Source organism: Plectropomus leopardus, chromosome 9 (genome assembly GCF_008729295.1).
Source record: "Plectropomus leopardus isolate mb chromosome 9, YSFRI_Pleo_2.0, whole genome shotgun sequence".
NCBI classification, from domain to species: domain Eukaryota; kingdom Metazoa; phylum Chordata; class Actinopteri; order Perciformes; family Serranidae; genus Plectropomus; species Plectropomus leopardus.
This window is the reverse complement of record NC_056471.1, coordinates 19,664,190-19,688,997: the sequence shown is the minus strand read 5'-3', so window position 1 is coordinate 19,688,997 and position 24,808 is coordinate 19,664,190. Positions and strand designations below refer to the sequence as shown.

Genomic DNA, 24,808 nt, shown 5'->3' with positions numbered 1-24,808 from the left:
CTGGCCATGTTACTGCATAATGATCTCAAAAATACAAACAATAAACATATGAAACAAACATAAATACATACAATATTGCCATATATAATATTAACAAAATATTATATACATGCCATATATAATATACAAATTGCGGGCTATATATAACATGTTACACATTGTATAGACTATATTTAACATGTTGCACATTGTTTATATTTTATATAGGCCTATTCTTATTGCTAATTTTCTTCACTCAGCACATTACCAATGTTATAATTTAAATATTCACACATAGTGCTAATTGTCTATTACTGTATTTCTTACACACTTATACACTCAGCATATTTTTATACTTTATTTTCAATATTTTCATACTGTGCTAATTGTTTGCTCTTACTGTATACCTATTTTCTATTTTTTTTACACTTGTACTTATTTCTACTTGCGATAACTATCTATCCTGGCATCAGAGCAACTGTAACCAACCACAGTTTCCCCCTGGGGGTCAATAAAGTATTTCTGATTATGATTTGATTCTCATATGGGGTAGGCCTATTTTTACCACTTTGTAATGAGATCTTCATAGATAGTGACATTAAAAACAGTGGATTTTAGGTTAGATTGTCTGTCTGGTGTTTATGCTGCTTCAGCATCACACTGGCTGAAACATCTGGATCAAAATCCTATTATTAAAACGTTTACAACTGCACACTTGAAAGTGAGAAACATGTCACAAATTATTAATGGATTGCTGCAATATTACAACACAGACAGGGTAAACAACAATCAAAGAAAGGTTATTAATAGAATATAGCTTATGACTAATCAACCATTTTTAAAGCCATTAGTTACAATTTAAGAATGTAAATAAAGTGTGGCTTATTTGAAAGATGTTATTTTGTGAGTAGTAAAACACACTGTCTGTTCTGTTAAAAAAAACAGTAAGATTTTGTGTAAACTTTGACCACAGTTTGATAAAATGACACATTTCCAGAGTTTTTACCTGATTGTGTGGTGTGCTGTTAATATTGTATTATATGAATGTAGTACAAAAATAATCTACACATATTGGAAATGCAAATGGCACTTTTAACAATTTAGGATTCAACAAACTGACGCCCAGGGCAATGGTTGCAAGAGAAAATGTTAGTCCAAAAACAAAAATGTTCACAGGAAATGATGGGAACATCTGCCATTTATGTTTTCATTACTGTGCTTAACTGCCACCTTGTGGCTACGAATAAGTACTGCAGAATCCTGCATTCTGCATCGGACTGATGAGGAGCAGCGTTAACTCTGAAAATTTAGAGGCAGTTTACAATAAGTGCTTTTAGTATTTTATTGCAAACATGAAAAGCCTTGTTTAAAAAGGATTCATGGACAAATCCACAAACAAGCAAAACTCCATGTTAACAACATGTGTATAAAACTTATTTAAATAGTCAGTAAAAACAAGCAAAACAACAAAAACAAAACAGCAACACAACACGCTGAAAATAGAGAGGGAACTTCAAATAAAAAAACTTGAATTCCTGTAGAAATGGGGCAGAAAGGCTAACAACAAAAAATAGATAAGTGCCAGAAATCATCAGAGGATGTGACAAAATAATGTCACCAACTGCCAATATGTTTGCAGCCACTGCAAACTTGATAAGTGGTGATTAAAAATTGAAAAATAACTTTAAATTCCAACTCAAACTTTGCGTAAGAACACAGAACAAACATATTAATCTTTGTCAACAAAACTCTTACAACATAATTTATAGTTTCAGTGAGTTGACCTCTATGATCTGCTGCAGGATGTTGTCCACGTCAGTGGTGTCCATGCTGATTCCAGCCAGGTCCAGTTGGGGCAAGAGGGCAGTGAGAAGCACCACCACGTTGTTACGGATGCTGCGCAGATTCTCCTGTGAAGATCTGATTGGAGAACAGCTTCATTATTAAAGTTATTAAATATAACAGATGTATATGCGAAACTAACTAGGGGAAATATGCATTTTATATATGCATAAGCAATGAGAATAACTGACTCGTCTTTGTTTCCCTTCACAAATCAGTCAAGTTTTCTTTAGAGTTTACATCCATGTCTGTGAAAATGTGGATGCTTCACACAGAGAGACATTTATACAATCAGCACAGTTTCAAGGTGGACACCCAAAATTTGAGTCACCACTTCTCTCCTTCTGTTCCCGAGAAATTATGAATAACGGACAGAAAAGTGTTTTTGCAGAACATTATGATGTCACAGTGAAGTTGACCTTTAACCTGTTAGATATAAAATGTTATTGCTTCATTACTTTATCCTATTAGAACTATGTGTGCTATTTTGTCATAATCAGTGTATGAATTCTTCATTATTCTGAGTTATTGCCAAAAACATGTTTTGTGACGTCACGGTGACTTTTGACCATCAAACTCTAACAAGTTCATCGTTTAGTCCAAGTGGACGTTTGTGCCAAATTTGAGGGAATTTCTTCAAGGCCTTCTTGAGATGTTGTGTTAACAAGAATTGAATGGACAACCCAAAAACATTATAATAATTTAAAAAAAAAATCCTAAATAATAATACTAAAAACAGAGAACAAGAACGTATGAATGACGACATTTAACAGCATTTAAGGGCATCTAGAGTCAGAAATGGTGTATAATATACATAGCTATGTTTCTTATTACTCTATAATCACCTGAAAAAATAATCTGTATTTTTGTTACCTTAAATTGAGCTGTTTATATCTACATCGGTATTGGGTCCTCTCCCAGAGTCTACTATGTTATTCTACAGTAACCCAGAATGGGCAAAACAAACACTGACTCCAGTTAGGGCCATTCACATTTTTTAACGTCAGCCGTCGAAGTTCTCCTAAATACTGGCAAATGAGAGAATCACCACTAGATACCACTAAATGCTAAACTCTAGACGGGCATATGTTTTTTTGGGAGAAGTGAAAGTAGAATAAACAGTAGAAAGTTGGTAAAGAGAGAGGCAGACATTCATACTATAATTTTTGGATTGGTTTAACACCACCTGCTGAGGTTTTGCTCCATCTGCTGCTCCTTTGGCCCACAAACAGCTCTCTGACCCAGGACCACCACCCCCTGATGTCCTGGAGCCTGGATCGGGCTGCTGGATGAGGTAGAGCTCTGGTGCGGAGGAAGAAAAGTAGAAGAGTACTCACAGTTTTCTGTTAGAGCTTCATTTTGGATTAACCCTCTGTGGTATGCATTATGAGGCCAGTTGGTAAAAAAAACAAAAAAAAACCCAAAACGTTTGTAATGGTTTTTTGTCATAAAATAAGTAAACATGAAGACATTTTCGATAAATATACAATACTATAGGGAAAATATTCAAAATGATTAAACTTATCTAAGTTCATTTGCAGAGATAAAAAGAAAATTATGATGACTGTTTTGCTATAAAACTAAATATTGGGATTCCATGATGTTAGACTACAATGTTTCATGGCAACATTTGCATTTTAGCAATTTTCTGTTGATTCATTTTCAAATTAAGTGCTTTAAACAATTAAAAAATCAACTTTACAGACAGATAAAGATGTTCTCGGACCATTTTTGCGGAGAGAATTGATGGGGCTGAACTATGCGAGGAAGGCCCTGAAAAAAGGACTCAAAATGACTCTAAAAAGTAATGTTACAATATATATACAGTGCCACTGCTTTCCTTGGGGTCCTGGCTCTTCTCTAAAGTATTGCAGTATCATTGAGGATGTGTTGTGTGAGTGAGCAAAAAAAGGGTGTTACCTTTAGGCAACACGGTACTGTGGAGGATTAAAGGGACAGTTTGGATCTTTTGAGATAGGGTAGCATGAGGTGCTTATCCGTAGTCAGTGTATTGCAAACAGTAGATGGTGGTCAGCATGCCCCAATTTGGATAAGCAGAGAGAAGAACTGCCTCAGAAGTTAAGCAGTCTACTGCTGTGGAGGGGGCAGCAGTAAAACAGGAACTGCTGGTCTATAACTGCCTCTATTGGTTAGTTTGTTTCTGCTTTTGTCTAAATTTGGTGAATCTAAACTAAGTCTAGTCGGAGTCCAGTGGCTCTGAAGATAGTTTAGATGGATGTAATGGCTTCATTTTCCCATCTGAAATCGTTGTCTGATGGCAAAGGTAAAACAGGTAAAATCTTCTAAATAAAGCGTACACTGACACTGCTTTTGATTTTTTTGGGGTGGCTAAAAATACATTTAGTGGCTGCCCCATCTACAGCAGTAGACTGCTTAACTTCTATGGCAGTTCTCCTCTCTGCTTCTCCGCACTGGGGCATGCCGACCACCATCTACTGTTTGTAATACACTGACTATCGATAAGCACCTCATACAACCCTGTCTCAAAAGATCCAAGCAGTCCCTTTAACCCTCCACGGTACCGTGTTGCCTAAAGGTAACACCCTTTTTTTGCTGTTTACACTCAACTTTTCTAAAGCGTACACTTAAAATGATAGTCTCCTTTAGTCGGACATTTTTAGGTGGCTGACCCCGTCCACAACAGTACATTGTTTAGCTTCTGTGTCAGTACTCCTGTCTGCTTCTCTAAACCGATGGTGTGTCGCTGACATCTGTTGTATGTAATACATAGACCTCATACAGTCCCACTCCCAAACATCCGAACTATCCCCTTAATGGGTCTGAGCAGATGGCCTAGCATTCTCAGTGCTCATATGTGATAATAACTTATCATCATAATGAGCCTAAAATATTGGGTATACACTCTGCTTACCTGAACCATGTCCGTCTGGCAGCCGACCTCTCTCCTCGCTGTGGGTGCCTGTGGAGTCACCTGCCCTTCTTTTAATTTTTCAGCACTGCTGTCAGGTGTCGTCATTGTGCCTTGAGTTGTTTTTTCGATTTCCAGACCCAGAAGCGTCCTCAGCCTCTGGGCCTCTTTCTCCAAACCGGCAAGCCTCTGCACGTTAGTTTCCCGGTCATTCCTGTCCGGAGGCAGTGGTCTGCACCGCGGCTCTGCTGTTCGACTTAAAGGAGAAACCATCACAGTCTGGGTGGAGGGGAGCGAGTTCGTCCAGGTGAGGGTTCGCTGTGCAGATTCTCCTGGTTTCTCTACTCGACTGTCCTGGTCGATGCTCTTCAAGGAGAGTTTTTCAAATATATTTGTTTGTTTCTCAGGATTCATCTCCTCTTCTGCCATGTTTTCTGAGTCAGGCTGTTGCCCCTCCCAAACACATGGCTTCTTTTTCACACAGCAAATGTATGATCCTGATTTCCTTTTGTGGCTGCAAAGGACAAAAGTCGGTCAGTTTGTTTATTTACTCTGTGAAAATTAATAACTGTACCAAATGTTATTAACATTGAAAACTTCTATTAAGGTTTTTTGAATACAGCTTCCAATGTCTGCCCTCATATTTTATCACATCATCACCCTTAAAAAAACAGAAACAAAACATAACAAAACTCAAAAACATCCTCAATTTGAATAAAGTGATTAATCTCACAAAACGACTTGGTTTTTCTAATGTAAATGTAATTGATGGTGCTATTAGACTGCTGCTGGAACGCCATATTAATAAAGGTGTATGGAAATTAGTTTTTAACCCGGACCGAAAATATTGGTTTTGAAAGGCTAAATGCCAACAAATATGGCCTGAAGCAAAATATGCAATTTGATAAAAACATGTCGTGAATTTTGGAAATAATTGTATCTATCTTTCCTCAATTAATTTTGACATTTAGATTTCACGAAACTCTGGAGTAAATGAAAAAAAGGAAGACTATTCATATGAGGAAGATTATTCATATGAGTCTTAACTAGCACACAGTGGGCATGCAACATAACCCACCTAAATGTGTCCGTATTCTCCTCCTCTCTCTCCGTGTTTGTGTTTTTCTCTTCCAGCCTGGGATCATCTGTGCCATTTTCCACATGTGTGACTGTGTGGTCTTTAATGACCGTGCCTCTTCCCACGGGTCTCTGTTGTGTGTCTCCAGCTGTGACTGTACTTTGTGTCTGTGCATCATCAAGTGTGTCTGTAACGTTTTCTGTTGGGTGATCTGTGTTTGTCTGATCATGTTGCTGTGTGTTTTCCTCTGTGTGGCGTTGACCTGCTGTACTTGTGTGTTCAGGTGTGTGTGTGGACTGGAAGGTGGGCTGGCTCGGCTCTGATGTGCTGCGTGAGAGGATCTGATGTTTAGCCGCTTGACCCTGGACTCCACACACCTGCAAGAAAAGCAGCCAACCAAACCTACAGTTTATACAATATATCCAGATTCGGTACGGTTAAACAGCACACTGGAACAATTAAAAAATAGTTTCTAACTTTTCACCTACCTCCAATGATTTTTCTCGTTTTCTGCTTTTGGGATGCTCTCTGTAGGAAAAAGAAAACAGATTAATGCATTAAGAGGGGCAGATATTCAAAATATGATGAGGTTTTACTACAAATACACATACTTATTAGCCTCAGCCCTTCCTCAGCCCTCAGCGAGGAAGATCCAGGGAATGAAACCAGGTATTGCCCCTTGGAAATCAAAAATGAACTGAGAAGTTCAAGACTGACTTGCATTTGTAAAATAGTCTGACGACCTAAGGCTACTTTTTTGTAACACCAATAACTGAATTAGTTCTTTCTTAGATGTACTTATTTGCCCTTAGCTACCTGAGATCACCTGTTACAGTGTGCCATAGAGGACTGCATTGAGGCCTAACACAAATCTCATGGGAACAGGCAGTTTTATCTTTGCCAGGTTTGGAGCAGGCAGTCAAAAAAAAAAAGAAAAAAAAAAGAAAGTGCACATCCCGCTGATAAATTAACATGAATGACAGAGATGTCAATAAGCAAAGTGGAAAAGAAGACAAATGCAGGACATTACAATACAAAAGAAAGGCAAATCACAATCACAGAAACACCAGAATAACTGGAATTATGAATGTGGTATGCATAGCTCATTTAATACTACAGTATATGCTTTACCTGCAGGACGAGAGAAAACTCAGCATATTGAATATCAATCTGCTGTGCGGGCATGTTTGGTAAGAATGTTTGCAGGTGCAGGTAAGAGATGGCATACTGTGTGGTAATGAGCGGTGACAGATACACACTGAGAGAACAGGCGGTAATGGTCAGAAATCAAGTGGGAGCCAGCAGGACTGGGATTAGGAAAACAGGTAGATCTAGGGGATCTAGTGTGCTACATTTTATCAAAAAAAAAAAATGCTGTTAAAAAGGCTGTTTTGGCTCCAATCTGATGCTAGTAGGACTATCAGTTATTATTAAAGTAGGGTGGCAATGAAAATATAGAAAGTAGGCACACCACAGCCATAATTATATAGTTTATACAGTTGTGGTTAAGTTTTTAAAAGGCTTTTAATATATCTCAACTACCTGTCTTGCTAACTTCTGCCATATAAACAGCTGTCTGAGCTACTTAGCTATTTTGATGATTCCAGCTAAAAAAAAAAAAAAGCTAATAAAATCTTTCAACCTATATCTGATGTGAAATTTATTTAAATTTATATTATAATTTATATTTAAATTTACATTTTATGAGCAACAAGTGACCATGTTTTTGCAGGACAGACTGATTTCTCGTTTCAGTCCCTCTTTGTTTATCACTGTTGCGCATAGTGAAGCAAAACTAGTCTCACAGTCATTTGAACCGGAAATAAGAGCATTAAGCTAACTGACTGATGGAAACCACAAAATTGCACGTGAACCATACACTCTCACGCGCATACAGGCTTGCAGAAAAAGCAGCGCTTTGAAATTCTGTCTGCGTACAAACTCAGATAAAGGTTTAGAGAACTAGAGAAGTTAAAAAAAATGTATGTACTGTTTCTTGTGGTTTTTCTGGTAGCTGGGTGTTAACAGCTCCAGGCTGTCCTCTGCTTCCTCTGGTGAAGAGCAGCTTCTGAAACACAAAGAGAAATACTGCTAAAGTTCAACGCAGGCCCTTCCTGTCCTGTTATAGCCAACACACACACACACACACACACACACACACACACACACACACACACACACACACACACACACACACACACACACAGGCCTCTATGTTAGGGCACATGCAGATATCTTGAGTCACGAAAGCTTATCTAATGAGGTTTTGCATCTTATAAATCAGTCAGAGAGATGAGCATGTGATCACTTATTTATGGTATTTTGCAGCATTTTCAGCCTTCATTACATGCAACAGAAAGATGACATCAAATAAGGGGGAGAGAGACACGACACAACTTCCCGGACAGATTTGAACCAAGGACGTTGTGGCTGTTTGTCAGCCACAGGGAACGGGGAACATGCGAAAAAGGCAGGCCTAACTTTTCTTTTGAATGGGTCAAAAGCAAGTGGCCACCTCTGGGCCTGAAAAACGAAGCTAACACAGAAGTGCTACAAAAAACGTTCTTGGTCTCTATAGATAATCACAAGATTCATGACGGAGTGTAACTCTTTATGTAACACAGCCGTTTACAATTAATGAAGTCTTAAAGTTATACATTTTTAATGGCGTTGCTGCTTTGACTGAGAGGCTGTCTGTTAACACTGCCCCCAGGCTCTCCGTCAGATCTACCGCCTGCTCCTCCACAGCTCCACCCTCCCTCCCAAATCACGGATGTATTAAGAGACCTTGATACAGCATTGTAGAGCATTCCTTTGAATGTTGGTCAGTAGGACATAATGCCAAAATTGTTCAACGGCTGTATGTAAAACGACTTGGATTATTGGGCGCTGCTTCCACATCACTGGTCCCATAGTTTATGTGCACTAGAGACTTCTGCTGGCTGAATCAGCAACTACCAGTTTAGCAATCCACTAACTTGGGGATAAAAATATTAAAAATATTTAAACTTTCAAAATGTAAACTGTCCGCCCGATGACAGCTGGGATTGGCTCCAGCCCCCTGCGACCCTTACGAGGACAAGCGGTTACAGAAAATGACAGAAAATGTAAACTGGCTAAATTAAATCTTGATGGTAAAATGAGTCATTTCTTGGAGGTTGTAACATTAAAAAAAAATGTATCCACTGATTTACAAATTTTCTCTTTCCAACTGTTAGTATAAAGGGAAAAATCTTCTTGGGCGCAATTGCATCATGTGAATGACTTTGGAGCTGTAATTCCACTGTTTGGCCATTACAAAAATTGTCTGATACCCCTGGCGTACTTCCTGGTCCCAGTATGGTCAACTTTGTTTAAAAAAAAATCTAAGATGCCAATAAGCAAAATGGTGTAATTTTACTTCATTTATCACTGAGTAGTTTTTACAGGAATCAACGGAGCTCTGCCTCCAATACTGTATCCAGTTCTCATTATAGATCCATGTTTAAAATGTGAGTCCACAAACCAATGGGTGACGTCACTGTGGCTACATCCACTTCTTTTATACGGTCTATGGTCAACATAATAATAAAAAATATGCACAATAACTACAACTCACAACTGTTTTTCAAAAGACCCTCCCTGGTTGGTATAAGCCAATGTCTCCACTTTATGCCTTTAGTACATTATGCAAGTTCTCTAACATTTTAACCCCCAATAATTAAAAATACAAACCTGTAACGTGGATTGGGGTTCTGGCTGCAGTTCCAAGATTCAGGAGTCACCTTGTAATGATTTGCAGGGATGTTTCGCCACTTCAGGCACTCTTCACACTGTAACCAAAGGGGACCCCTGTAAATACAGACATACATGTGTGAGAAGTGTCAGAAAATAAAAGCTGTCATCAGAGGGAAAGTCCAAACAATTTTTTATTTAATCTCAGCACTTGGTTGTGTATGCCTTATATGCTCAATTGGTTATAATGGCTCTTGAAGTTCCCTGCTTTAGCATGTGTACTGTCAACAGAGCAGCTCAAGAAGTAGCGTCTAAACTCTCTGGTTTCAAGCTTTGTGAAAAAGAAAGTATCTATTTTCACTTCCAGTTTAACTAAGAAGTTTCTACATGAGATGATTATCAATTGACCTGCATCTTCCTGGACTGTGGCCTTCAGTACAGAGACAAGTTATTTTATTCTTCACGTGGTTTAGCTATTTCAGATAGAGATTTAGAGCCAGATAAACCAAAATCCTCTTTCAGCAGCACACAAACAGAAAAGTTTTCATACACTTAAAGGGACAGTTCACCCCAAAATCAAATATATGTATTCATCCTCCTACCTGTAGTGCTAATTAGGAACTATTTTCTTTCTACCAAACTACACTTGGCAACCATAAGACAGACATCTCTACGGCTGATATCTCCAACACTCGGCAACTCAAACAAAAATCAATCTCGACTGATAAGCAAAAATTTAAAAAAAGGGTCAAAATATGTAGTTTTGATTTTAGAATGACCGTTCCCTTTAATAATACATTTTATTTTATGGGGACATTTGTATTTGACAAGAAAAAAAATAGTTTCCACTTGCTGCTCTACATCTGTCGAAAGCAGTCGACACTCACTCATCCACCTCCTGCTCTTCTATATGTTCATCTTTCTCTAGAGCCTGAAACTCTCGTTCTCTGGCCCTCTTCTCTGTCACCTCTTTCCAGTAGTCATTCAGTTTTAGGCCCAAAGCACCGAGGGTGAGCCTTGGAAGAAGAAAAAGGGAAAAAAGTGAGTAAATTTCTTAAAATGTTTCTTAATATCATAACCACAACAGCACAAGTAGGAGTGTATTTGGCATATCTTTCTCAAAAGGTTAATTTCACTAAAAGAAAACAAGCTGTGTGATCAAAATTTGATACTGCGACCAATATCAGCTTCCCTGTTGTAAAAACATTTGCCCTCTCATTTTCAAAAAAAAAAAGGATAGAGGAAAAGCTGCATGAGTGATTGGAGTTATGTGTCCTCATCTTTGTAAACACAGTATGTAGCGATATTTTACAGTACACCCGCTTACTGCATGACAAGCATCAACCAAAGCAGATTGTGAACTCCACTGCTCATATTACCACAGAAATGATTTCATTTTTGTATGTGTGTTGTACCTGTATTCTTTGGTGTACTCAAAGTCTTGCTTGTTGTGAGCAGGTTTGAGAAAGTTACACTCGATGATACCGATGACCCCAACTCCCACCCTTTGACCTGAGGCCTGTAGGGAATTGGGAGGTGAAATTTGAGCAGAGACAGATATTTGTTTCTACTAAATATCGAGCAGAGCGTGAAGACATACAGTGAAATAAATTTTGTCTACCTTCAGCTGGCAGCCCACTTTCTCGTAGGCTTTAATGAGTCGGTTCCTGTGGTACATCATGATGCCATAGTGGTCTTTGTTTTTGGGGTCCAGCCCAAAGGTCACTTTCACCTTCTCTTTCTGACAGACATTAAGTCAAAGTTAACAGCACCAGCACTGGAATATTATCAGGTTAAACAGACATTCTGCAATCTTAAGATATCAGTGGTTAAAAGAATTAAAAGCAAAATTTGACATTTTATGGTTGATGCTAATTACTAGGGGTAATCAGATTGATTTGGATTGACAGATTAATTAAGAAATCAACTATTTCTACATTATAAATGTAAAGAGACAACATCAATGTATCGTCTTTAAGATACGCCTTTACGATGTCAGCATTCACACACATACATATTTCTCCTTGTTACAACTGTCAGCCCACTTTCTCGTAGGCTTTAATGAGTCGGTTCCTGTGGTACATCATGATGCCATAGTGGTCTTTGTTTTTGGGGTCCAGCCCAAAGGTATGATTTAAACCTGTACTAATTCCAGGAATATTAATGAAAAATGAATTATAAGTAAATATTTATATTTTTATATTTAACCTTGCATAATATAATTTTAGATGACATGAGGTTTGTTTCATAAAGCGTAAAACAGAAACTGCATGAAACTGAAGTGTGCATAAAGGACCTTGTTTGAAAACAGCAAATCCTTAACAGTATTTGCCTTGCACAGCCAGACTACAACTCACAAGTATAGTTTTATGTGATCTATGTTAACAAACAACAGCTTGTATTGAATCAGCTCAGAAACATATACATGTAAAATGAATACGACTGGGTGTTGATGGCAAATAAACAACACTCATGCTGATACTGTGCATGGGTTTCGGATTCAGTGTAAATAGATTTTTGACCTTTTAGATATAAACCAATATTTTTGCGAAACCTTTTTTGTATTAATTTCACAGAAGAATCCAAAGTTCTCAAATCTTAAATATTGTCATAATCCAAACAGTGGAAAGTCACAAAAGCAAAGCTGCATTAAAAAAATTCTCAGTGTGCATCTGAAAGTGAAACGATAACACATTCTCAACCGATATGAAAACCACATGAATTTTCATTTTCACCTCCAAAACATCTGGTGCTTTGTTGGATCCCAGCAAAACTCACACCGACTGACTCATCCCCAAAAGCAACTAATTCCCCACTTCCTGTTTGCATCTGAATATAGGCACAAATACAGATATGGCTTGGCTTTATACCACACACACACACACACACACAGGTGGTGTAAGGATACACTGAAGTGAGGTTTGTAAACATCATGCTCGATGTATTTCAGCCTCTTTGACACCAGTTTAGCCAAAATCTTCTTCCCCCGCAGTATAATCTGTGTCCTTGGCTTCAGGTACAAGATACTGAGGTACGCCTGAGACAAACACAGAATCAGACAGAGAGAGTGTCAAAAGTAAAACATTTTAAATTTAAAACACATACTTGTGATTGAGCTTTTGGTCTGACAAGATCTGTTAAACGCACACTGCTTTTAAAACTCTGTTAATATAACTAACTTAATCTAATTATGGCTGTTACAACAAAGACTGTTAATACAGAGATTAGATTTACAATCATCAATATGAACGTGCCTTTCAAAGGAAACTCGGGCAGTATTACTACAAAACCACAGGTGTGTCAACAGCAGTGAAGAAGTACTTAAAACTGGCACACCCACGCACACACACACACACGCATGCGCACACACCTACACACGCGCACACACAAACACAGACACGGACATTTGCATTTGACTTGTATTTGCTGTGTACGGTGGGGGATACCCAAAGCGTAACCAAAACCACTGCATCTCTTACGCCAAATTTTACTCTAACCCTCATCTTAACCACTAACAGTGATGCAGAACCACTTCAGGTGTCCTAACAAGCCTAAATATCTGCACTGTATATTGAAGACCATGTATCGCCAGTTTTAGTGATTTTCAATTTTCCAGATGTTTAATGATTCTGAATATCTGAATCTCTGCAGTAACGATACCAATTACACTTTCTCCCACTTTCTTATTGTCATTTTTACTACGGTCATTCTGCTGCTCTCTGCTATTAACTAAGAAAATAAAAGTTAGAGTTTCCATGATATAGCCTAGCTTTATTTCTTTTTAAATAAATGTTTTACTTTTAATGCCCTCAATGTCAATTTTTCTTGCATCCCAGCAAGATAGGGCTGTGATGGTAACCGCATTACCCCAATATTATGGCCACATGACGCCACCATAGTGATGAGGCCTCATTGTATCGTTTTACTTTTAAGCCGTTATTAGTAATTTATTGAAAAATGGCTTATTTTGGCTCTAATACAGCCCCCTCTCTCTGCAGTTTCCACTCTGTAACCCCATTCAATGTCTCGCCAGCACTATCTGATTGATCACGTATTACAAGTGATATTCTATTAACACTAAAGGCCGCAGTGCCACAGAGAGCAGAGACAAAGACTGGAGCGGCTCCAGCAAGTGAGTGGACTCAGAACTGCTTGTCGAACATAAACCAGCAGATATTACTGAGCCCGAAATTGCAAAAACAGACCAGCGTTTCCGCTGATAGCGTTCTGCCTTTAATAATAGTTGTTACTGAATGTATCGTTAGTTGTATGAATATGAAAACTGCAAGGAGAGAAAGAAAAAGTGAGACCCGTAGGGAGAGATTATCTTAGTATATTAAAATGCAACGTAGTGATGATACAGACATTTTATACACCAGGCCTGCTGATGTGCATTTAACCTACGTTGGATGGTTTGTATGAGTCAACTGAGACTTCAGTCTGCAGGTAGTTCATACACTTCACTGATAAACCAGAGAATTATACAGAAATATTCATGATGTACATGCACAAATCGTTCTGGGCATATGGCACCAGGCGCCAACGGGGGGACACTGTAAAATAAGACCAGTTAACTGCCAAACCACGATGATATGTTGCTTTCACCGTGGTAAGAAAAAACCCATAAAGTGAACTTTCAGTGTCTAAATGAGTATTGATCAGTGCTCAGGAAACGGAAATATAAGCATCTACAACTGCATAACAACTGGGAAAACTCGAAATTAAATGAAGATCCTGTGATATGATCCACGGGTCCGAATGGACCTTACAATGACACCGTTTTGTCAATTTATACAATGTTGGTGGGAATTGGCAATGTAACTGCACTGCCTTGGATGACAAAATTTTTCATCGAGAGTCGCATGACTGTTGCACATCAATAAATCAGTACCATGTAAATACTGAAACAGCATTTTAATTACTATAAATATATACCATAGGTAACTGATTCAGTAGTGCTTCTGTGCCATGCAATAATTACCACAAACACAAAAGACTAGCATTATAAATGTCATCCTTGACATTTGATGATATGACATACTAAACTAAAATAACACAACGGTACAAAATAGGACGTTTTGTCTGTAGGATCAGACACAAATATGTTTGTTTTTTGGCAACAACAAACATCTTCCTCTGTGTTTATAGAGATCATACGTTTTTGTCAGACTCACCCTGAGACTGTAGTGCATGTCCGGGATGTTCTGTTCGGCCCTCAGGGATCCAGTACTCCTCAGACCCTTCTTCAGCTCCTCAATCTGAATCTCAGGCAAACGGAAGTCGCTCACATCGGTCTCAAAGTCTATCTCTGGCTTGTCATCTTTGGCCCTTTAGAATAACATAACAAAGGGAGCAGTTGTTAAAATAGGAAATTATGCATTTTATATCATTTTCTGAGACATTTCGCAGAATTCAGATGTGGCAGATTTTCCAGAGTTAAAACTACATAAATTGGTTTTGAATGTGTCTAATGTACCGTAGTGTCCAAACCAATATGAGTGCATCGCCTTACACTGGGGTTCATTTTATATGATCTTAGTCACTCTGGCCAGTTCTGATAAGAGCAGTACTTAGTATGTGCTGATAATGACTATAGAAGAGACATTTTTTTACTCCAATGTAAAGAAGAAGTGAAACAATCTGAGAAACCCCTTACCACGAACTATTTTTCTAAGGTTGTTTTCACACCTGTAGTGTGGTTAATTTGGTCCCGCCCAAGGGAAAAAAATGATACCTTTTTTTTAGTTCAAATGCAGTTCCTGTTCAAACGGACTTTTTACAAATTACAGCCTGACCTACATTGGATTTTTGGGCTGATGCTGATACCAACTTTGGGGAGTAAAAAAATTCTGATACTGACGTATCCATCGATATCATATGTATGCAATTATGTAATGTTATGCGAATACTTGTAACAAAGATATATAAAGACGGCAGGATGTTTTACAATTTTACAATAAACTTCATTGCAAAAACAACATCAGTGTACTGAAACAGTAAACTTATATCGAAATTTAAACATTTGAAATTAGAATAAGCAGCTTTTTCTGCATTATGTTCAGTTGCATATTGGACAACATATAAGCCAATACTGATGTATCTGTGAAAGGGCTAATATTGGCCAATAAAATCAGCTGACCGATATATATTGATCGGGCTCTATTACAAATGAGCCAGGAGGAGCAAACATGAAGTTATACAGATAGGTCGGACAGTTGGTGTTTGTCCTCTGGCTTCAGGACCTACATGGGGAAATCCTTGTGACTGACAAAAATGTATGCAGCAGTTTAAAGGTTGCGATGTGTTTCTTTATGTTCTTTGGTTTCACAAAGAGCTCAGGAGGATTTAACTTATTATAAGCATTAGTAATAATTTTACACTGCAAATTGACTGCATGGTATTACTGACAGGTTGAGACAGGATGAAGAGGAGGTGCCCTATACAGTTAATAATCATTACCGTGGGAACGCTGTTACACAATTTTAAAGGATCTTTATAACCTAGAACAAGGAAACAAGCACAACAGTTAGAACAGCCGCTCACATAGTAATCAGGAAAAGTACCTGTGCTGGCATGTTTACGTGTTACCATAGTTACAGAATAATATAATAAATAGGTACAGATCATCTTACACAGATCTTCTTAAACAGATTTCATGATCAGCAGATGGATTTATAAGTAGTTTAGCTTTTGAAATCATGCTAAAATCACAAATCTGCAAACACAAAATCCTGCTGTTGGTTTGTTTGCTTTCAGACTACAAATGAACCACACAAAAGTCCACTTAACAAGCAGTCTCTTTTCCATCATTTGGTCCACATCGGGGTTTGACTGATGGCCTTCATACTGGCCCAAATAAAATGTATTTAACCTTTTTCATTTATTTTAATTGAGCCAAAAAGGTTATGAGTGAAAACAGACTCACTTTAGAGAACTGTGCTTATGAAAGACCCACGGAAAAGGGACCTTTATTATTGTTTGTAAACAAGCTCACCGGCTAAAATGAAAGCAAACCACAGATTCACTGTCTTTGGCGTTTCACCTCAGTATATTTGCTTTTTTAATTTTTCTTTTTTTATTCGGTGCTGTATGTCTGGGTTGCCTAATTTAAAAGTCTGGCTGCTGGTCACTACCTTTTTATACAGCCCTGACCACACTTAAGTGCAGTGGGGGTACACACCCATAAACACTCCAAACACAGAAAATAAGAAGAAAATACAGACACATGGCAGAGTCTCTGCAGAAAAATACACCACCACGCACCGAGAATAATGATTGAGAGGAATTACTTCTGTATGTGTCAATACATGGTTTTGTAGGAATACTGTGCACAGTATATTTTTAATTTCAAACTGTCTCTGCTCTTCATATAATGAAGATGATATGAGCCTTTGGTCCCTGAACATGTTGTTTTGCATGGATTTGTATAAAAGCATGCTTAAACAAATATCATATATGTGTGTGTTCATGTTTATCTGCCTGTCTCTGTGTTTGCATATTGCATCAATCTCACAGGCAGTACACATCAGAGCAACCGTCAACTCAGACAAAAAGTTTTTGTGTAAACACAAAATAAAGCAATGGATGGTGGATTGATGCCACTTTCATGTCTGTATGGAAATATGAAGCTACAGTTAGGAGACGGTTGGCTTCACAAGAAACCTGGAAACACGTTGAAACAGCTCCGCTCTGTCCAAAGGTAATGAAATCTGTCTACAAGCACCTTTAAATCTAACTAATAAACACATACTCTATGTGGTTATTTACTTCCTGAAATAGCAAATTAAAAATGACAGCTGTGAACTAAAACATGTTAATAAATGTGCTTTAAAAGTGTATGGCACCTTTTGGAAAACGTGGCTATTTCCCACTGCTTGTAGTCTTTATGCTAAACAAAGCATCTCCTGGCAGTAGTTCATGATTAATCCTTAACACCTGGATGCACATCAGTCTTTTTGTGCTGCACCCAGATCCCTTTTAATAGCTTTTAAAGCTCTAAAACCTGAGAAAACTGGTTTGATTTCTTTTAAAAACACAGGATAGCATTATGCAGTAACTTGGCAAGAGATGTCCAGTAAACTGCAAAACAATAAAGAAAACCCCCTTAATTATATATTCAAATATATTCAATTTTTTTTGGGGGGGTGGGGGGGTTATTCTCAGGTAATTTTCTTATGTTTTACTTTTTACTCATTTCTTTAAAATTTTTGGGCCATTCCTGCTTGTTGCCCTCTTCCCAGTTATATCAATTTGCTCAGGCTTCAAAGGGTTAATGGACAGATACAAGGGTGGTATTAAGGTGTATTCACATCAAATGCGATGAGCGCTTTTTATGCAGCGAGATTACATACAGAGTCAATGCATAGGCGCTAACAGATTGAGCCCGATGTTACAGAAAATCAGTAATGGAGGAAAAACAAAAAAAGTTGCCGTCTGTGGGCACCTGGAGCTCTGCCACTCAATGTCAGGACTTTACAGAGACAAAACTAAAAAGGAGAGGGCTCACAATTTGGGGCAAAGCCATAGGACTACATAGTAAGTCCTGACAATGTATTTGTGACTTGTGTAAGCTTTTTTGTTGTGTTGCCTTTAAATGCTCTGAGTAATTTCAGTTGGTCTTTTATTTTGGAAAGTAAACAACAGAAGCAGTTAGGTGGTAATGTGCTGCTGTGACAGTATGTAAAATAACAAAGAGGGATGCCGTCTTTATTTACACTGGTTCAGAGCACGGAGCCTCCGTGTTTATATTGCTTTATTCCAGCTATCGGTTGTAAATACCTGCACACTAAGTAAGCCTTTAGCACAGCTGTTAAGAGTGAACACAACCAGCTGCAAAATACTTGCTCCAGCGGCCATATTTGCACTAGTAACATAACATGAAAATTTACATTGTGTTTGATGTGAACACACCATTACTCTTATTGTTTCAGCAAGAAAGTGAATAAGTGCATTTTACAAAAGGTTGAAGTGTTTTTTGAATTACTAACATGCAGGGAAAAAAACAACATCTGTTATCTTTATTTTCCCCCTACATTCAGCATGAAGAAATGAATGATTCTGACCTGCGGATGTTCCAGATTAATATCTTGGTTCCCTTTTTGGAGAGAATGGAGTCAAAATGTGCGAGTATCTGCTCCTGGGAGGTGATGATGGAGTGGTGAAGGATGGCTGCCAGGCTGGCCTCTGAATCCTCGGTCACCACCAGAGACTGTAACACTGGGTCAAGGTCGAGATATACTGGAACATATTCTCTACTGATTAATGTGAAGAACAAAAACACTTTTTTCACTTCACATGCCTTATTGTTTTGTGGAGGATATTGGTTTGTTGGTTGAAAGGGACGATGGGGACAATGACGGCCTGGGCCTTGACGTTTTCCAGGTAGGTCTGAGACAACATTCCCACAGTCTGGCAGCCGCCGTTCTTAGTGAAGATGAGCGCATCGCGGCCCAGACGCATGGAGCCCGACTTGAAACCGTTCCCGTACACGCCGATGGCCTGCTGATTGGCTTTCCCCAAACCCTTTTCTGTAAAACCAAAGCTGGACATATGGGGGAAGGGAGAGTGATGAAAATAAAGATATGTTTTTGTGTGAATATTAGAGCAATAATTAATGATAATTTTCACTGTATAATTAAGTGTCGTCAAATGGGAAAAAAACAGGCAATTTTCCAGAGAAAATGTATCTTCATTTTACTTGTTTTGTCTAACAGACAGTCAAAAATCAATAGAATTTTCATACACAATATGAGACAAAAGCAGCAAATCCTCACATTTGAAAAGTTGAAACAAAAAATGTTGAGCATTTAGCTTATTTATAAACCTAAAGTGGAAAGAGACAACTTCTCAACTTTTCCCTGGCTGTCGCAAAGACAATAGGATAATTTTCTGCTTTTCTCAGAGCTTAGCAGCCATCACCAACCCAGGACAACGTTTCCAGTTTGTTCACCTTCCTCACCATCCAACGTTTCTGCTACTGGGGATTGTGCTGCAAAGAACTTACATTGATGCTCTTTGGTAAAAGGCAATATCTACCAATAGCTTTCGGGGAAAACAAAAGCGCTACCCTTTTCCTGTTTTGGTTCTGCAATGGCTGACACACTTCCTTTGTGCCATAAACGGAGCGCTCACTTTCCCGGGAGATTGTACCCAGTGGAGAACAGAATTGCATAGTGAGAGCGAGGCTCATAGGTAGCCAATCTAAAAACCGATTGTGTCATTACTCTATAGTCATTACAATGTGCCTCAACATTAACTTTATGATGATAAATTAAAGGTTTGGTGTACATTTAGGGGGGTATATCTGCAGAAACAGCATACAAGTATTTTTTTTCTTTAGTGCATAATCATCTCAAAATAAGAGATGTGTTGCTGTTATAATGAGTCTACACAAAGAGCAGGTTCTTGTTTCCTTTTCATACAATAAGACAAACCAAATCCTGGGTCTAGATGGGGCCACTCACATTTTTTAGTTTTTTATGTTGGCCACCATAGTTTACAGCCCCTGAGTATTGGGGAAAAAAATGAACACAAAACTGCTTTATTCAGTGTTTTTACTGGTTTAAATCAGCTGGTGTGTTTGTCTTGGAGAGGAAGAGACCTCTGTGAATAATTTTGCTGTCTGGATCTTAAGTTATCAGAGAAAAAGGTGTGCACACATTAGCATGCACTGGAATAGTGGACCGTCTCCAGCAAGTCGAAAAATGGAAGAGAAACTGATGTGTAACGTAAAAATCTGCTTCAATCAGTATTTTAACCAGCTTGAAACACCTGATCCACTTGTTTTGGGAGAGAAAGCGGCCTCTGCTGATACAATTGTAACAGAACTACCTGAACGATGAACACTGAAAGAGTTCTAACAGGGAGAAGTTTCAGCTGATTGCAATCTGCCATCCTCACTTTAGGGTGATTTCCACAAAATCACCCTAAATCTTGAACACTGTTCCTTTGAAGCAAAAAGAAATAAAAAAATGTCCACGTCCATTTCAAAGGACTGTTGGATTAGCAAACTTGTAATCAATTAAATTCATATCATTCTTGTAATTGATGAATCAACTAATTGCTGCAGTTCTGTGTATATAACAGTAGCGTCATGCTTGGGTGATTTTGATTAACTCTTTGACATGCGGGCTGAAGAAATGCTGGTGAGTCACTCTTGGTGGTTTTACACACAGTGTAAGACAAAGTCAAATGTCAGCGCGTGTTACTACAAGCAAGAAATAAGTTTCTGATGCAAGATGCAATTAGATCTTCTCACGCGTTTCATTTACATGTCAGCTTTATGTGGATGTGCATGTGCGTGTCTTACCTGAGCATCTTGTGTAGTTTGCTGGGCGTCATGCCGCTGCCATTATCAGTGAAGGTTAGACACAAGTGGCCGGCTACTTCTACTACATCTATCCAGATCTGTTTAGCCAACACACCAGGATCTGATGCATTGTCTGCAACATGACAGAAAGAAATAACAAAAGGGAGAGAGAGGCAGTTAAAAAGATTGTAGGATAGACAATGTTTTTTTTTTTTTTAATGAAGTGGCCAATTATCTACTCTAATACATTTGATGTACCTTAATTAGAGCCAGGCTGATATATTTTATATCAGTTTTATTGATTTTATTGGCCGATTATGGCCTCTCAGATGTATCAGTATCTGTGTATATGTTGTCCAATATGTGTCAATGTGAGTTTTATTGTACAGAAAATAATTCAGACAAAGATGCTTTAAATAATTTCTAATAATTAAATTCCCAATATGTTTTCTGTTTCAGTGCACTGTTGTGGTATTTACCACTTATTTTTTATTGTCAAATGTGATAGATATTTGAAGGAAATTGAATAGATATAGATAGATAGATAGATAAATGCGAATTTGTATCTAGTCATGTTTCACTTCTGTAATCTTTACCATGCACCTGTTTTCATACTTTGTTGCTGTGACTCTTTACTTTCCTTGCTTAGCATGTTTATCTTGTCTCATATCTCTGACACTCTCATCTAAGCTGTGCAGGTGATACTCTCAGAGTTATTTACCTAAGGGCTGGTTGTCCAACTGATATCAGAACCACATCAGACTTTAAGGCAAACATTCAAACTCTGGGAGAAATAAATACCACCATCTCTTTACTCATTGCATCATGTGAGCAGCAAAAGCAGGAGTGATGTCAGTGCATCTGCATTTAGACAGGACACCCGCACTGCTCTTCCTGTTAACTCAGCAGCCAATAAGAGAGCACAGAGTGGAGGACTGACAATGTTGACAACCCAGAGACAGACAGCTTTGATCATGTGGAGGGACAGATCATCGAGTGATTCATGCTGTACTAAAGTCTACACTCTGTGTCCCTTTTAGCAGACAACACACACACGCACACACACGCATGATGATTACAAATACAATCACTGTAAAACCTGACCACTGTTTTCAAGTTATATATGGATATAATGCTCACTGCCAGGAGATAAACAACATAAAGTACAATAAGCTTACGTGAAATTTCTTAATAACATAATTATTGCCGTGACACTCCTCTATACTGTCAACATACAGCCGCGTGACAGTGATCAGTTGAGTGTGAGAAAGAGGAAGTCCAATCGGTCCATTTTAGCACCGACACAATTTGTTGAGTCCACTTTACGTGCCACAGCGGAAGAGTGCACAACATGAAACAGTGAAAAGTTGCATCGAGCGCAGAGCAGTGCACCAGAGCTGCAGGTGCTCAAGAGTAAAAAAGTCTGAGACCTACCTATCAACTCTGCCACCGCGCTGAAGGGCCAGGTGTGACTTGTAGAGTTGCTGTTCAGGAAGGAGGGACTCATCTGGAAAAGATATAAAATTAAATCACTGAGTTTGTTTTCTTTACAAACATCTTGCACAAATATGTGAAAAAATGGGAAATACGCACAGAACTCAGGCGGATCCCATGCTCGCTTAACCTCGCCATGACTGCGACTGCGTGTTTTGGCTGTTGTTTGCGCCTGCAGTGTTTTCTGCGCGCAGGCACGTAAGCAGACAGATGCAAGCGGTGGGCGTAACGTCCTGCGGGCTGTTTAGTCAAAGGAAGTCAACTGACAGAGAGATTAAGAGGTGAGCATGCAAGATCGCACTTTTCACTGGAGCACAAACAGTCTAAAGGATGTTTGAAGCAATATTTTAATTCTGTTGTATAACTTATCTGTGAACTTGTATGTGATTAAGTTCACAGACACACTACAACCTTCCCTAGTCCCATCAGTATTTACCATGTGCCCTTATGTTGTCAGTTGCTCAATTTGGCATGAAATTTATGTTTTACCGAGCTGTTAAAAACATTGCAGACAGACCAAAAAATAACTTGTGCTTTTGGCAGTTCCTGTCAGCTGTCACCTGCCACCAGAGGCTGATACTTAAGCATCATTGTAAAGAAAGTTTCCACCACACTCATTATTATAAAGCTGCACAGACAGGAATATCAACATAAAGTGCATCCAGGGGCCAGAAGCATAAATCTCTGTGTAAACTGCAAAACATCACAAAATGATTTTTTGCACCTCTTGTGTCTTTCGGTCATTCCTGACAGCTGTAGGCCTTTACGTGTAGATTTGAGGGGGCAATATTTAGAGCATGTGCATTTTTAGAAAAGGAACAAATTGGTGCATAAAAAATCACCAGAATGTATTGACATAAGTGTTTGGCAAATGATTCTCAAACCCCTTGTTTCATAGGTGTACCTCCCAAATGTTGACACCACAGACTCTTTAAATATTGGACGTAGTTGCCAGGACATCACATATTGGCTTGTGAAATACAGTTTTGAGGTCTTGAGTTTGGCATTTCGCTGTTATCATTTAGGTTTTTTAGAGCCAGAAGTGACCATATTTGGAGCAAAGGATGAATCTGACTCACAGTCACACCTCGCAGACAACCTGACACTTAAGCAGCCCCATCCTAAAATATGCATAACTACTCTGTTTTGGAGTCAGCCTCAAGTGGTCCCTTGATGAACTACAGTTTTGGCACTTCCACGGTGACTTAATTTTTAGCCCTGGAGGTTGCCACTTGAACAAAACCTACGCCCTTGTGATAGTTTTCAAACACACATTTCCCAGCTGGCAATGGATGTCAGAAAGACATTGGGCTGTTACTTTGGACAGACGTAAAATTTTGATTGCAATGAAAATTAAGTTGGCAATATTTTAAATGTGTAACCATGTCAGAATTTAACATTGTGTGGACGTTAACATTATGATGCTTTGCAAATGTTTTGTTTTGTGCATCTTAGAACTAAATGGCATAATTCTACGTCAAGATAACATAGCATGGGAAGTTTGGAAGATGTTGGATTTTGGTAACATCCCTGGACAACTTAAAACCAACAATATACCAATGTTTTCTATCATCAGTATGTTATGTACAATTGTCCTGACATTGAATTTGATCATCTGACGTCACAACCTAAATTTAACCAAATATCACCATCTAACACCAGCTGGATACCTTTCCTCGTCCTATAAATATTCACCTGAGAGCCACATGCCCTTATTGTATTGTCAGTGTTTCACTTCGGCATGACACTGATGTTTTACTGAGCTGTTACAACAATGCAGAAGCGACAAAAAGAGAAATTGCAAAGAAAAATAGAAAACTGAAGCACCTGTTAACATCATCTGTTGTCAAAAGACTGCTTGCATCTCTGATGTCTTTCTGCCATTCCTGACAGCTGGAAGCCTGTAACCCTGACTGAACATTGCTTCAACCTTCAACAAATTCTCAGCTGAGCTGGGAAATAGCTGCCACCCTCGAGTGATACTTCTGCATCATCGTAAAGAAAATTTCCACCAGACTCACAACTTTAAAGCTGCTCAGACGGAAATGTCAGTAGTAAAGACTGAGTGCATCCAGGGGCTCGAAAAGGTTTGTGTTGTTGATCATCAGCTGTTCAGAATGTGCGACATCCGTTGACCCACAATATGAGTGTCTAAGTGTGCCCATTAAAAAAACACACTTGCTAATTAGTTAAATGTCTCCGAAGACAGATGTGAGAGGTCCAACAACTTTTTGCCCCAAGTCAGGGGCTGCTGGTCATACCTGCCTCCGCATCACTGCCAAACAATATGTGTCGATCATTGCTTTTAAACAGCCGGCTGCCTGAAGGTATCTGTACAGAGGTGGACTGTGAATACAGATAATGAGCAATTAAAAAAACAAAACAACCTGTTTATTTTGTTTTATTATTTTTAATGCCCCGTAGCTTCTGCTTACTGCAGCCAACTCTTGAGGCCTGGCTGTTTGGAGGCACCCCTCAGACCGGAAGCAATTGCTCAGGCATG

The 24,808-nt window shown here is 38.7% G+C and overlaps 1 protein-coding gene across 1 annotated transcript; it reads right to left on the bottom strand.

The window, feature by feature from the left end:
* Positions 1-1,307: 1,307 nt before the first annotated feature.
* Positions 1,308-22,512, bottom strand: zgc:152774 (uncharacterized protein LOC553526 homolog). Its single transcript, XM_042493609.1, has 17 exons — positions 22,405-22,512; positions 22,246-22,318; positions 20,812-20,944; positions 18,824-19,044; positions 18,566-18,713; positions 14,678-14,831; positions 12,412-12,540; positions 11,125-11,244; positions 10,919-11,022; positions 10,391-10,519; positions 9,504-9,620; positions 7,780-7,857; positions 6,278-6,317; positions 5,790-6,166; positions 4,715-5,225; positions 3,008-3,123; positions 1,308-1,899 (listed from the first exon to the last, which is right to left on the bottom strand). The coding sequence occupies exons 1-17, from the start codon at positions 22,441-22,443 to the stop codon at positions 1,743-1,745; spliced, it is 2,646 nt and encodes an 881-aa protein (XP_042349543.1). The 5' UTR covers positions 22,444-22,512; the 3' UTR covers positions 1,308-1,742.
* Positions 22,513-24,808: the final 2,296 nt, after the last annotated feature.

What these genes read in the sequence shown, in the direction of transcription:
- zgc:152774 (XM_042493609.1), bottom strand. Translation starts at nt 22,443, where the DNA reads ATGGCGAGGTTAAGCGAGCATGGGATCCGCCTGAGTTCT. An exon ending in ATGGGATCCGCCTGAGTTCT is followed by an intron (nt 22,319 to 22,404) that starts GTGCGTATTTCC and finishes TATCTTTTCCAG; the next exon opens with ATGAGTCCCTCCTTCCTGAA. An exon ending in CGCGGTGGCAGAGTTGATAG is followed by an intron (nt 20,945 to 22,245) that starts GTAGGTCTCAGA and finishes GTCATGTTGCAG; the next exon opens with ACAATGCATCAGATCCTGGT.